At 39.5% G+C, this 13,658-nt stretch overlaps 1 protein-coding gene across 1 annotated transcript; it reads right to left on the bottom strand.

Annotated features, from left to right (window-relative positions):
• Positions 1 to 1,550: 1,550 nt before the first annotated feature.
• NUDT5 (nudix (nucleoside diphosphate linked moiety X)-type motif 5) lies at positions 1,551 to 13,157 on the bottom strand. Its single transcript, XM_009583349.1, has 11 exons — positions 13,092 to 13,157; positions 12,436 to 12,438; positions 10,746 to 10,854; positions 7,074 to 7,141; positions 5,896 to 5,948; positions 5,109 to 5,216; positions 4,485 to 4,580; positions 3,377 to 3,478; positions 2,953 to 2,961; positions 2,178 to 2,231; positions 1,551 to 1,897 (listed from the first exon to the last, which is right to left on the bottom strand). Exons 3-11 carry the CDS (start codon positions 10,806 to 10,808, stop codon positions 1,788 to 1,790), a joined length of 663 nt encoding a protein of 220 aa, XP_009581644.1. The 5' UTR covers positions 10,809 to 10,854; positions 12,436 to 12,438; positions 13,092 to 13,157; the 3' UTR covers positions 1,551 to 1,787.
• Between the last annotated feature and the right edge of the window lie 501 nt (positions 13,158 to 13,658).

The raw sequence follows: 13,658 nt of genomic DNA, 5'->3' as shown, positions 1-13,658 counted from the left end.
GTAGCCGGTATTTTACATTCTTTTTTTTTACACTTTTTTAACTTGCATTTCCCCATCATTGAACTCCACACTCCTTATTCCTTCGTGGTGTCTCCACCCAGGCACCTTTCTCTTAGCTGTAAGGTTGGACAAGCAAACATTTTACCAGAGACTGATACTCATGTCACCTGTGAACTGGTTCTGCGGCGGATTTGCTGCGTCGCCAGGCCTCGGGCCCTTCCGTGTCTTGCCTGGGCCTCCTGTGAGACGGCACAGTAGCTGCCGTCACGCTAGCAAGTCAGCCCAGAAGTTTTGTTTAAACATGTACTTGTGAAAACTGTGCCACTGGAACTTCATGTCCACTTTGCTTTTGTGAGTCTGAAGAGCAAGGCCTGGTTCCTAAAGCAATGTTCATCGAAGGGAAAGGGGATAAAATTTATTTATGTTGTCGCACTTTACAGTGGCAATGTAACAACTGTAAACGTTAGACAATAAACTTATTTAATTAAGCTCTCTCCTGTGTCTTATCTGTGCAAGATGTAATTCATATGCAGTTTTTGATCATTTCTAAAGTGCTTTGTTAGTGAGGTAGGTCTGAAGGGCTCCTTTTTTTTATCTTTATCCTTCCTCTTTCTAGAATATAATTCTGATGAGTTTTTAGCAGCCTGAATTAAAAAACAAATCTCACAATTCCTCCCCTTAAAACCATTGAGCTTTTCTGCTCAGCTGTAATCAATGCCTTTTTCCCTTTGATTTCACATTTTCATCTCTTCTGTCTTCTCTCATGTGTAACTTAAAGTAACATCGTGGTGTTTGTGAAGCAAGTCTTCTGCTTCATTTCTAATCTAGGAAAGTCTTCCTAATTATGCACCCTCATCCAAATTTATTTTGGAGGCAAGACTTTGATATTAGCATATGTTTATTACAACTCTTAGATCCTAACCTTTAAGCAGTGGTGGTGGTTTACATAATTAGAAGCAGTTGACTGCACAGACACACTGAAGGTTTGTTTGGCAAAAGCTTTACTGAGAAGTGATTGGACTGAACGAAGGTGCCGCCTCAGTGCACAGACATCTCGTAGGGAGAGGGAGAACCTCAAGGCAGTGCTGTCTCGGGGCACGTGAGCAGCCTGTACCTGAAGCAGAATCCCCTGGCTGGGCCCTACGCTGTTCTGGTTTGCGCCAGTGGATGTTTTGTTGCTGCTGTCACCATCCTTGTCAGAGTCTATTTTCTTAGACCAAACCAACCGATTTTCTGGATAGTTTAATTAGGACTGGGAGAAGATAGCAACATCTTCAGGTCTAAATCACAAAAGAGAGTTCCTGAAACTGCAGTTCCAAACACTGCAGCCAGCACACGCGCAGTGTCCCTGTGCAGCTGTCGCTGCTCCTGTTGCAGGGAATCACCTACAGCTGTGGAAATGATGCTGCTGGTGGACGAGGGAGAAGTGCGCTCTGCCTTCCATCTGCCTCGTTTGAACAGGCGCTGTTACAACACCAACTACATTTACTGAAGCATCTTCCTTACACTGAAACGCAAGTGCCATGATGAATAGAGCGAGAAACAAGCCATTCTGAAAATTAAACAGCATTTTAATTGTGATTATTCTGTCAAGGCTTGATAGAATGAGCAGTTAGAAGAAACGCTTTTTGTCAGTTACATAATTTCAGATAAAAATATCAGAATCATTCCTACAAATACTTTTTTTTGCTCTACAAGTAAAGCAAAGGACTTTTACTACAAGAAGAGTTATACTTCTAAGCCATCTGAATTGGGCAGTTTTCAACTAAGTTTCTCATCTTCTAGTTTTAGAACTTCATAAAAGGAACTTGGAGCGGTTTTTCTGCTGCACGCTTCAGGGCCAATGCATAAGTATAAACCCTGGCATCCACTGCAAGATGTTCTTCTGCTATGAGTTCTGAAAATAAAAAAAAAGTAAATATGAGATGCTGCTAAAACTTCTCCTCTACAGAAATTTAAGTCCTTTACTAAAATGAAGATGTATAGCATTCCAGATATGAATTCTTAATGCTAACACCTAACGCTATCACTAACTCTGTTACCTGGCCAAGTCTCTCACAGTTTTGTTTAAGATACAGTATTCTAGGATGAGAAATGTCATGAGGAGCTACGAGAAGAGAAGCGAAGGGTTTCTTGAAGCTCACTTTAGTGCACTGAATGTGTCAGAAAGCTCTTACCATCAATTCTTTGCAGTAGGTCGTTCTTTGGAAGTGAAAGAACTTCCACAAATTCTAGGAAAGAAGAAAAAAATTTTATGCACCTTTAATTTAGTGAACAGTAGAGGAAGTCTACCTCTTTTCTTACAACTTGGAAGGGGAAACAAACTTTCTTAATGCTCATCACCACCCAAAAGCTGTGAGCCTTCATGTATCACAGAAAGGCCGATTAAACAGGGGAAGGCAGTGACTGGGATCATTAAAAAACAGGTTTGGCAGAAAGAAGCTGGGAAAAACACAGTGTAGCTGACAGCTATGGAGGGTAAGAATCCTTCTAAAAGGAGACCTTCTCCCTTCTGAGAACAGAAAATACATTGTTGAAGTGGACTTTGGGTTGGCTTATAGTGGTACAGTAATGGATTGTAGATGCATTTGAAGACAAAACCAGCACAAAGACGAAGAGTTTGTTCTTGAATTTATGTTGACTTACACCTCCCCTGCCTATCTGAATCAGTTGTCTTTGGGGCTCGATCTACAGCTGTTGTGGGATTCAGTAATTTGTATTTCCTGAGATACGGGTGCTATAAGTGCAATACTTGAAGATAATTGATGCGATAATGCCCCACAGGAGTTTTCATGTCCAGGCCAAAGCCAGTCTCATGCATGCTTGATTAGGGTCAGGAGATTAACCAAGCCCAAATAAAAAACAGTTTTAACTGACATTTTCTAAGTAAAACTTGCCATACGACGATCACACTTGACCTTAATGTCATTGTGAGCACAGCTGCTAACGTACCTCCATCATCTGCAAGTGAAAAAATAAGAACTGTCAAGTTACAGATTTTGAAATACACTTGAGTTTACAACTGAAAAGCATTTTGATAGCTGACTGATCATGAGTGACGCTGTAGTTACCTCCAGGGTCAAGCCACAACTAAGAGGAATATCTAGGTTCACAAGTGCTTATGGCCCTCACTGAAGTTTGGCACCTGAATTTCTCATTCTGGGTGTGCCAACACCTGACACGTAACATCTAGGCCTCCTCAATGAATTCAGCAAAGAAACCTGGCTCTGCTTATCTAGACTGCAGGATATGACTTGAAGGATGTACAGCATCTAAATCAGCTGGGACAGAAGAGAGGCAGTGGTAGGGGTAGTTCTTTTAAACCCACCATTTTGTTGTCATCTCAGAATTTTCAAATAAATGGTACAAAACTCACCAAGTTTTTGCCGAGGTCTTGTATTCTCAGCCTCATCTCCGTTAATGGTGACGCTCACAATGTGTGTCGTGCTGTTTGACAAACCTGGGTCCAAGCAGAGAGCTGCCAACAAGCACATGTAGAGGTTAATTTTTCAAAAGCAGAAGTCAGGCTCCTTGGCATTTTAACAAAAACTTTCACAGAAATATATCTGATACAACAGGAGAACATACATTTGGCAGAAGTTCATGCTGGAAGTTGTGAAAAGTTTGTTTTCACATGTTCTTAGAAGTAATGTTTCTGTAACTCTCAGCTCTTTTACAGATTCCTTGTAAGACTTGTTTTCAGCACCTAGGTTTACTTTCTATTCCATAGACTGAAGATTAAACTGTAAGCTATAGTTCCCTTATAGACTTCCTCAGGCTGTTAGAGTCTAATTTTGCCATCACCTGCCTCCATCGCTCTCAGTCCCCAGCATGCTGTTGTACCTGCTAATCAAGAGCCAAGTCTCAACTGTAATGACATTTACTTGACATCATATGCAAGTTGCCTCACCTTTCTACCTACCTTCTCAAGGTTTATTTATGATCCTCGTTTTGCCTTCATTTTGTTTTATGTAGGAAGCATTGGACTGGCAACAATCGCGTTCCAAAGGATCTCTGGATTTACTCCAATCGTTCTCTCCTTTCTTCCTTCCGGCTGGAGAACCCGCGTACTGTCACCTCCCCGCAGCTGACATGAGGGTGACCTCCACTCAGACTGCATCATGCAGCTATTTGTTCTACCTCAGCTCACAGATGTTGTTCACATTAAGTCCAGCAATTTAGACCGTTATACTAACATGCCAAATCACAGCTTGAATAATGGGGTTTTGTATAAAGGATCTTAATAGCAAAGTTTTCCCCTATAGACATGAAACTGTTCCTTTAGTCCTGTATGTTCAACAGGAGTTCAGCAACTGACTCATAAAGGACCAAAGTCTCATTGGTACAGCCATGGGATACTACCCTCTGCTAATCTGCATAGACTTTTCTGCATAGATTTCTCCTTTGGTTTAGAGCATTTTAGACATGTCAAGTACTCATCACAGAGAGAATTAGCTTTGGAAAAATAAAAAAAAAGCAAAGACCTGGAGTACATTCAATGACTTCCCCCTTGTACCCAGTTTCCTCCTCCAACTCTCGCAATGCAGCGCTTTCTGCAGTCTCATTTTCCTCAATGAGGCCTGTGAGATAAATAATACACAAGAACAATTAAAAAGTTAGCACTTAACCACAACACCCATCCCGAGATCTAATCCAGCTTTACAAAGGAGGTGAAACATTGTCACTACCCTAATTTTACAGAGGGATAAACTGAGGCGTTAGGAAGGATTCCAGTTCCAGGATTCATCATGCTGCTGCCCACGTCTTCAACTGATCATCTACAGAAGCATGCTACCTTCCCAGGAAATGACATTAATATTCTCATGAGCAAAAGAAGCCAAATGCTTCGACTCTTAGAGAAAGGAGGAGTGAAGGGAAATGCAGTATTCTACCACCAGACTACTGTGCCAAATGTCTCCAATCTGCTAAAACGAACTTATTTTGTATTCTTCATTATCAAATATTCCTATTTCTGAACAGCGCACTGATCTACAGAGCTCACCACGGTCTTCTGGTTAGAGCTACTTCATTAAGCACATTGCCAAGCACATCTAAACACACTTAACTGTCAGCTTTATGTGACTCATCTTTATGTTTCAGTCACTTACCTGCAGGAAATTCCAAGCAATAGCCGTTAATTGGGGGCCTGAACTGTTTCACTAGGACAACGCAGTCGTAGTGGAGAGTTCTCTGTAGCACAGCTATCACTGCTACACCTACAAATAGCGACGGAAGACACAAGTACATAGTACCTGAGTATAGCAGAAAGTCAGTATTTAGTGCTAGATCTGGAAAGGAACCCAAGTACTGTTACTCTGAGCGTTAAACATTTAGATGCCTGCTCCAGAATCCTGAACTATGAACTTAAGCTCCTTATATCATGCACAGTGAGAAATAAAAGCCCAAAATGGGATCTTCAAAGCACCTCAGCAAAGGGAAGGCACACGTACCAAGCAAGACCGAGCCTTAGTCCACCAATATCTAGGGAAGGGCTAGCTTGCCTGCAGAGACTTTGGAAGCCGTTGTACACTCCTCTCATGGCTAAATCATGTCTCTCTTTTGCCCAAAGAGAACTGAATCCCTAGCCCGAAACAGCAGACCCAATTCATCAGTCTGTGAGCTACTCTGTATCAGGGCATCCATCGTGTCTTTGAAATTGCTCCATTGCTCTAAAGGGAATACAATGATCTTGGGAAAACACTCCCAGTAAGGTTCTAATTCTTCAGCACTAAAGTTAGCATTTCATTAGCCCAGGGGTATAGCAAGCTCTGCTGAGCTACTTGTTCCGCATCCTCATTCATTCAGAAATAGATCGGCTCTAACTCTGCACTGTGAGTTTATCAGAAGAACTTTCACAGGAAAAAATGCAAACAAAAAAAGTCACCAACATCTTACCATCAGCTGAAACGCCCTTTTTGTTGCCAGTACGCTTTACCGTTTCCCAAGTTCTGTTTAACACAGAGAAGAGAACAAATGAATACATTAAAAGGAACAATATCCATTTTATTTGTAAGTCGTCTTCTACCCTGGATACTGTCATTTAAAAGCAAAATATACCATCACACAGTGAGGCCCCATAAGAAAACAGCTGGCCTTAGGCAAGCCCTGTCACGTACTGGCACTACAAAATGCCTGTAGTATAATTTTGTTTTGCCTACTTAAAGGCGGGAAAGAAAAAGACATAAATGATTTGTCACAGAACAGGCAAGTCTTATAAAAGTGATCCTGGAAAAGTGCAAAATAAAGCAATTTATATATTAAGCATGTCAGACTTTGAAAGACAGTTTTGTAACAAGACCACGTGCATTCTATCTTTTATCTTGCTTTTGCATAAGGTTTATAGTGTAAGTTATTGTGACCTCTCAGCTCAGTTATTTGAGCACATGAGGAGTGCATAGGCAAGGAAGACCAAAGCTTCTCTCTCAAAATAAGCAACGGTATGAGTAAAAACCAAAAAATCCACCAGCAATAAAAATCCTTTCACAAAAGCTCCAATCTTTGCTATTTTTTAAAAGGATATTTTGCTCATGAACTGGGAGGCACGAGAGAAAGCAATCAGTGCATTAAGAGGAAGGAAGTAAAGCCATGTTGGCACATCTAGATAAATACAGCAAAACTAAAGCATAGAAAAGAACTGGACAGGCGTGATAATGTACAAGAGGACAGTAACTTGTCAATAGTACGCAAGATCCAGCACCATCAGCAGGGAAAAAGAAGCCCTTAATGAAGAACCAGAAAAGCCATGGGATGCATTCTCTGAATCATCACAGTCTATTTGCATAGCTAGAACTTGCTTCTGCATAGCGTCTTTACAAGGAACAGAAAATGCAAGGCAAACCAGGGTCCAATGTGCCCAAAAGAATTTAGGGGCCAAATTTGATCCCACGTGCTAGCACATCTGCAAGAGTAAGACTTTTTTTCTCTGAACAGTACAAACTATAAAGGAATTGCACAATGAATAGATCTCATTTCGCGTTGAGTAATGGGTTTGTAATGCTCATATTCTCTAGCCTGGGGCTAGTCTGTACAATTGGGAACATTATAGGAATCTGAAATGCCAGAGAGACAATTACCTGGTTTTACCAAAGGGATCAGTATAAGTTGTTTCTTCAAGCTTCAACCATTTTCTTTCTACAATTACCTAAAATAAAGAAGTCTTTGTTAAATACATTGTAAGATTAATCCCAAAGATATTTGGAGGCTAAGGGGAGAAACAACACAACTATTTTTGTATTCTTTTGAAGACAAAATTCTCAGCATCAGAATACATGCAGGAACATGCAATAACATTCCTGTAGCTATTAGGGAAAAAACCAGTTACTCCAGGTTCTTGAACAGGAACAGCAAATAAACCCAGTAACTTTTCTTAACGTAACTTTTATAACCATGTTTCAATGATTTTATGTACTGGAAAGTCCTCATCATTTTAGGATTTTGCAAAGGTCACATTTCAGCTGAAAAAGGGTCACTGGTCTGCACAGACTTTAGCTACGCTGGTGATTGATGAGTGCCCGCTTATCAGAGAACATGGCCTAATAGCTAAGCATGCAAGACTGAAATCTAAACTATTTTGAAACTTTTCTTGCCATGATCTCAGACTGTGGCTTTGTGTAACTGCTGTTTTCTGTAACTGCGAGCAGTGATACACACCTGCCCTTTTAGGATTTCTGAGAGCTGCTGATTTGAGTGCTTGGCATTAACATTATTACAAAACGTCTTTTCTGAGCTAAATGAGTTTATTTGCCCTGTGATGTTACCTCATCTTTTATGTAATTCCTTTAAAAGGGAAAAATCCCTAGGTATTAGCCCAGCAGTTTACTTCTTTTAATGTAACTTGTATTTTAAGCTTTGCTAAAGGTGTAGGCAGTCAAGAAGCTTGTCTCCAGAATTTTCTGTCAAGTTGGCCATAGGTCTGACCACAGAAATCAGAAGTAATCAGTAACATGAACAAATTACTTCCTATTGTCTAATGAGACACACTGCTGACAGCAATGGAGCAAGCAGAAGCAAGGGGAAAAGAGGATCTGGGAAAAAACCCACAACATTAAACTGTAGCAAAGGATGAAGTCCAAAAGGTCATTCATGTGGTTGGCACACTACAATCCTCCAGTGCAGGACAAGGAGCAAATAGGGCCCGTGTGGCCGTGGGTCTTGAAATTAAAACTGAGAGATTCACCAACTAGAAAGAGAATATAGAGAAATGAAATGTAATATATGATACAGCTATAACTAGAGTACAGAAGCACAGTACAGCATCAGCTGGAGGCAGAAGGCAAATCTGAAGCGATCCAGGTGTCCAGTAAACTATAACTGAGCTGGACGAACTCACATAATTCTTAAAATGTGTTCTTCAGAACAATTATTTTGATAGGCAATTGAAATAACAATAGCACTCCTATGGCTGTAAACGCAGCTACACGTATTTTTACATGTAGGAGTTTTGGCATTTATTTTAGAAAGTATAGTATATCCACATAACAGGAATTGGAAAAGGAGAGCTATGCGTTCCCAAAAGGGCTTTCTAATGGCTTTGTGGTCACAAAAACAGCAGGAAAGGAGAAGATGAAGTATATTATGCTCATTACGGGTACAAGAAGTAATTCCATTTGGAAGCATTCAGGCATATTTTAAATAGCTTTGCATTCACTCCTAAATCACTGCAGAACTAGAGTACAGGAAGATCCAAAAGAGAAATAGATGAAAATCTAGTTCCATTGGTTGTCCAAGGAGAGGAATATATATACTTCAGCTAAGTAAACACAGCCAAATGTTTTGTGTTAGTGATTTTTTTTTAAACATTGCAGAGAACACAAAGAACTAGATTATTGATCATGGTCCCATATTGCTGCAGCATTCAACAGAACTGGCAGATCATTACCCCTGTCACCAAGTTATCGTTTGCTAAGCAGAAAGGGGAAAATGGCTGAAAGCAGAACCACATCCCGTGTCCACAAATCTTAGAGGAAAAAGGAATCCCTAGTCTGTAAGAAATTAGACCTATCCAAGCTCCAAAAAGACAAAAAGAAAAGAAAGAAGTAGGACACGTCAAACAAAGTGTCTTGTTTTTAATCAGATATTCTTAAGTACAGCTTTTGGGCTCTACTGTCATGAAGCAATAATTAAAAAGTATTATAGGACATATAGCATAAATATTTACAACGGAAGCATTCCACAATCCTCTAAAGTTTGGTAAAACTCTTGATACTAACAGCCTACAGGGTGAGAAAACTGAAAGTTGCCAGGTTTCCCTAGAAGAAAAAGAGAATTTTGTCACCCGCCTCATTGGGTGCACAATTAAAACCTGCAGAAGCTAGCCCAGAAGCATAACTTCTGTTTTGCTAAATCCCCTATTTAGGGCCTAAGGACACTTTGCAGGATGTGTTGCACTTATCATACTCAATTTTAGAATTAATTGTTTTTATTGCTTTATCTATTACTTTAATGGGCAAATAACATCTGCTTTTGCTTACAACAGCCTGCCTGTGGGTTCCCAGAAACAGGAAGAAGAAAATAAGATCAGCCATTACTTTCATGGAAGAAGATACTCCAACATCACACCATGTAGTTACTGAAGAGTTATAGAACCACTTTCAATATACAGGCCATTGGCAGAGGCATGATAAATACTTTCCGGTATTAATCCCACAAAATGACTGAAAAAACTAAATAGCTTAAAATACGTAAGATCTAATTACAAACTTCCAATGACACCAAAGAGTACAGTATTCCAAAGGAGAAGAACTAAGAGGCATTATGAAAAAAAAAAAAAAAAAAGAGGATAAAATGAAAACGTTACCTGCAAAAATACAGGTCTTAATAGAAAACCCAAAAAGCTTACAAAAATGAAATGCTTTATGCTGGAGAAATAGTCATATTAAAAAAACACCCAAGGGGAAAAGCCATAAATATATCCCAACGATGCGAGTGTCTCCTTTCCTGAAAAAGTTTTGTACCATGAAACCTAAAGAAATTACAAGACTGTGTTCATTCCAAGGAAGGAACGCTGGATAAAAGAAACTACATTTGTGTTACAATAACAGCATGACACTGTTGCCAAACCTGTCTTTAACACCAAAGATTAACTTTTAAGAATTCACTTAAAAGAGAATAGAAACAAATACAGGCAGTTAAAATTAGGGTGAAAGTGCTCCTAATAAGCACCCAGAAGTATCTCCAAATTCCTTCCTCAGGACCTGGTATTTTCTGATTCTGTGAAGATGCAAGAACAACACTGCTGAAAAAAATCTTACTACCTCCTTACTAATGTCTTTAGAACAGCAATTATCTAAATTCAAACCGTTTCAGAAAGCATCAAAGAAGGTACAATCCTAAATGTTAAGGCAGCTCTTAGTGGTTCATCACCTTAAAGGAACGGAAAACAAGGCTGAGTTTCATGATCCACTGATTTGTATAGTCTCTCAGGGGTATCAGCATTATTTCTGAACATTGAAAACAGCCTGAACAGACAATATAAGAAACAGCTGCAAAATACAAAAAAAAAAGCTTAAAGTAATGCAACACCAGATATCTCTCTCCCCATTGTTGAAATAATCATACAAATTATCAAAGAGAAATGCCACCTTTTTTAAACTCTCTGACCATCAGGAAGAAGTGTTTTGTCTATTGAATAGATTTTACAAACATACAGCATCCATAGCATTTCTTATCTGCACTCACAAACATTCTGATCAGTCTCAAATAATTGTTATTTAACACAAAACGTGTCAAAACCAAGCATGTTTTACCTCTTCTTTAAGGACGAATTGTCTAGCAGTTTTTGGAACTTCTGTGGATGTCTCAGCTGCCATTTTCAGGAATGTCAGGCTTTTTCCCTCCTGTGCAAAGTCCAGATTACTATGAAACAAAGTCAATATTTGCTTTCAGAGTAAAGTTAAAAGGTTCATTTCTGCATTCTAAATTAACAAATAAAACTTGCTGGAGAAAGTTAGGGACATGTGATGGCAAGTGCAATTCACATTTTCAGCTCCACCTGATTGTTTCAGAGTCAAATAATTCAAAGGAGAAGCAGAAGTTTGGGTCAAATCCCTGACTTACATAGTTGTAATAGTAGTAGTATCAGCTGCTGATACTATAACTAACTATACTATACCCTAACTATGCTGGCTGAAGACACCTCCTTAACTATTCAAAGGTCGGACACACACAGAGACAAAATTGATCCACTTCAAATTGTTTCATTGTGATCTGGGTGAAGTGCTCTGTCAACACAGCATTACCACAACAGGACTACGCACTCCACTGTGGAAGTGGAAAAAAACCTTATACCAACAGGACTTCGGTGGTAAAAATTGTCTGCTATTGCGAAAGAATCAGAACTAGAATCTACCTGCACCTTACACACATCACAAATAAACACGTAAATGACTCAATCCCCCAAAAAACAAGGCCAGAAAGTGACCTGTGTGTTGCAAGTCTAGGTGACACGTGGAGTTAGTCCCTCACTGGGAATGATGTGGCTAACACCATGCAAAAGGCAGTTGAATATATGCCCAAAGCAAGGCTCTGCACCTGTAGCTCAATGCCTCAGCCTGCATCCTAACGCTGCCTAGGAAGGTAAGATTGTCCACTCATTCTCTCAATCCAGTTCTAGCTGAAAGACACACCAGGCAGCAGAAAAATACGATGCATTTGAGATTCACCATTAGTCCCCTGTCTCACTGCGGAGCTAGGGGCATTTTCAGCACAGAAACTCTTATTCCAAGGAAGCTCATCTCTGATATGAAGTTGTTTCAGGACATCTCTGAAGTCCTGAAAACCAGCATGAATCATGAGCAAAAAGACAGTGCAAAGAAGCAAATCAGTTTAAACACCAGGAGAGACGAGTTAATCTTTAAGATCTCTATCATTCTTAGCGTTGATGGTTGTAAACTTTCCATAAAGTCAAGAGGAATCTTTCCATTGACTTCAACTAGGGTTTTAATAAGGCTCTGTGGGGTGTCTAGCAATGAACAGTACCAGAAGTGAGTGATCACCTTCTCTGTCATACCAACTTTAGCACTTCCATTTTTCACTTCATCTTTATCCTTTTATGGTAACATCTACTGCACATTTGTGAAACATTTAAGAGCATGCAGCAACAGTCAGCTTTCTTACATATTAGATTTGCATTTAATTCCACAAAGCAGTTAAAAGGAATAGGTAGCATAAAATATTTCTGGATATCAGCAGGATTAAAACTAACGTTCATAAATCCATTTCCTCAGTATGTATACAGGGCAGGCTCTTTCTTAAGTCTTAAGACAGTCTTGTTGGATGAAGTAGGTCATAGCAGTCAAACGTTCACGTTGTTTTTATGTAATGTAAGTCCTGAAAAGGAACCCTGACATATTAAACCCAATTCCATTCTTTCAAAAATATGTTCTATAATCTCTTCTCAAAGCAGTGAAGCTCCATCTTAAAACTACGCAGGTTTACTATCTACCTTTCTACTATTTGTATGAAAAACTGTTCTAGAACCTCACTTGCTTATCTTCCAATTTCTATCCCACATTAGTTCAGTTAGCTGTTACCCATTTCTTCTTGAGCCAGCAATGTCTCAAACTCTCTTCACTTAGGATTTAAGAGCTGTAGCTGGACAACGGTCATGGTCTCTTCCTGCGACTCTAAAATACAAGATCAAGCTTTCCACCAAACTTATGCAGAAGAAGCGCAGCCCAGCATAGCAGTTCCAAGAGGTTCCTGGTCATCCAGAGGAAACAGTCAAAGGAGGCTCTGTGTGATGCCCGACGTATACAGCTTGAAAAACATAAAAACCAGACATACCTAGCTACAACAAACTTACCTCCTATGTTTGGAAAGATTTATAGCCTTTTTGATTGACAGTATAAACATATCAAAAGAGTAGATAATGAACCATACCCTTGTTAAACTTTTTTTTGATCGGGCTGAGTAAGTCTTCCTCTTTTAGTCTCCCCTCACAGGAAATCCTGTTCCATTGATCATACTAATCCTTCTACATAAGCTTGCAAGTATCAGTGGGTCTTTCTCAAACGCAGATTACCACAATTGTACCCTAAATCCCACAAGCAGCTATAGTAATGGTTTGTACAACAGTATTAATACTTACCTACGTCAGTTACAAATACATACTAGAACCTCATCTCATGGCAGAAGTTCTTTTCAACACAGCTTGCTCTCTTCTGCAGTGGAGAGATTCAAGGGTGGCTTGTGACTTAAAACAACAAAAAAATTATACAGCTTTAGTGGTTTGAATTATCACTAAAATCTAAAATAGATGAAAACAAGAGGAAGACTCATGTAGCTCAGCTTCTGTAGTTTTGATCTCCTCCACAAGTGGGTGCAATAACTCTACGTATGAGTGACATTTTTAAAAGTTCCACCAAAAAAGTGATTTTTTCCAAATTCAGTTGACTGTATAGAAGTGAGAATTTCTGCTGTTAGAAAGCTGAAATACCATTTGGTTAAGTGAAGGCTGCAATTCCGCTACCTCACATTAGTCATACTGCTAAGGGTGGCAACACCTTTTGCTCATAAACAAAATTGGCTGCAACTGAAAATTAAACTTAATGCTACAATGTTATGTTTCTAAAGCCCCATGTTAGGTTTCAGAATAGACCTTGTCTCACAGCCCTCAGACAGGAAGGCTATTCCATCTCATAAAATTACCACTGCATCAT

The sequence above is a fragment of the Fulmarus glacialis genome, unplaced genomic scaffold (genome assembly GCF_000690835.1).
Source record: "Fulmarus glacialis isolate BGI_N327 unplaced genomic scaffold, ASM69083v1 scaffold25718, whole genome shotgun sequence".
NCBI classification, from domain to species: domain Eukaryota; kingdom Metazoa; phylum Chordata; class Aves; order Procellariiformes; family Procellariidae; genus Fulmarus; species Fulmarus glacialis.
Note: the sequence above shows the minus strand (reverse complement) of the source record. Positions and strands in the feature narration are given on the sequence as shown.

Coding starts and splice junctions, on each gene's coding strand:
- NUDT5 (XM_009583349.1), bottom strand. CDS start 10,808: ATGGCAGCTGAGACATCCACAGAAGTTCCAAAAACTGCTAGACAATTC. Junction 3,479..4,484: donor AGTCATTGAATGTACTCCAG/GTCTTTGCTTTT, acceptor GCTTGTTGGCAG/CTCTCTGCTTGGACCCAGGT. Junction 1,898..2,177: donor CCTACTGCAAAGAATTGATG/GTAAGAGCTTTC, acceptor TTTTATTTTCAG/AACTCATAGCAGAAGAACAT.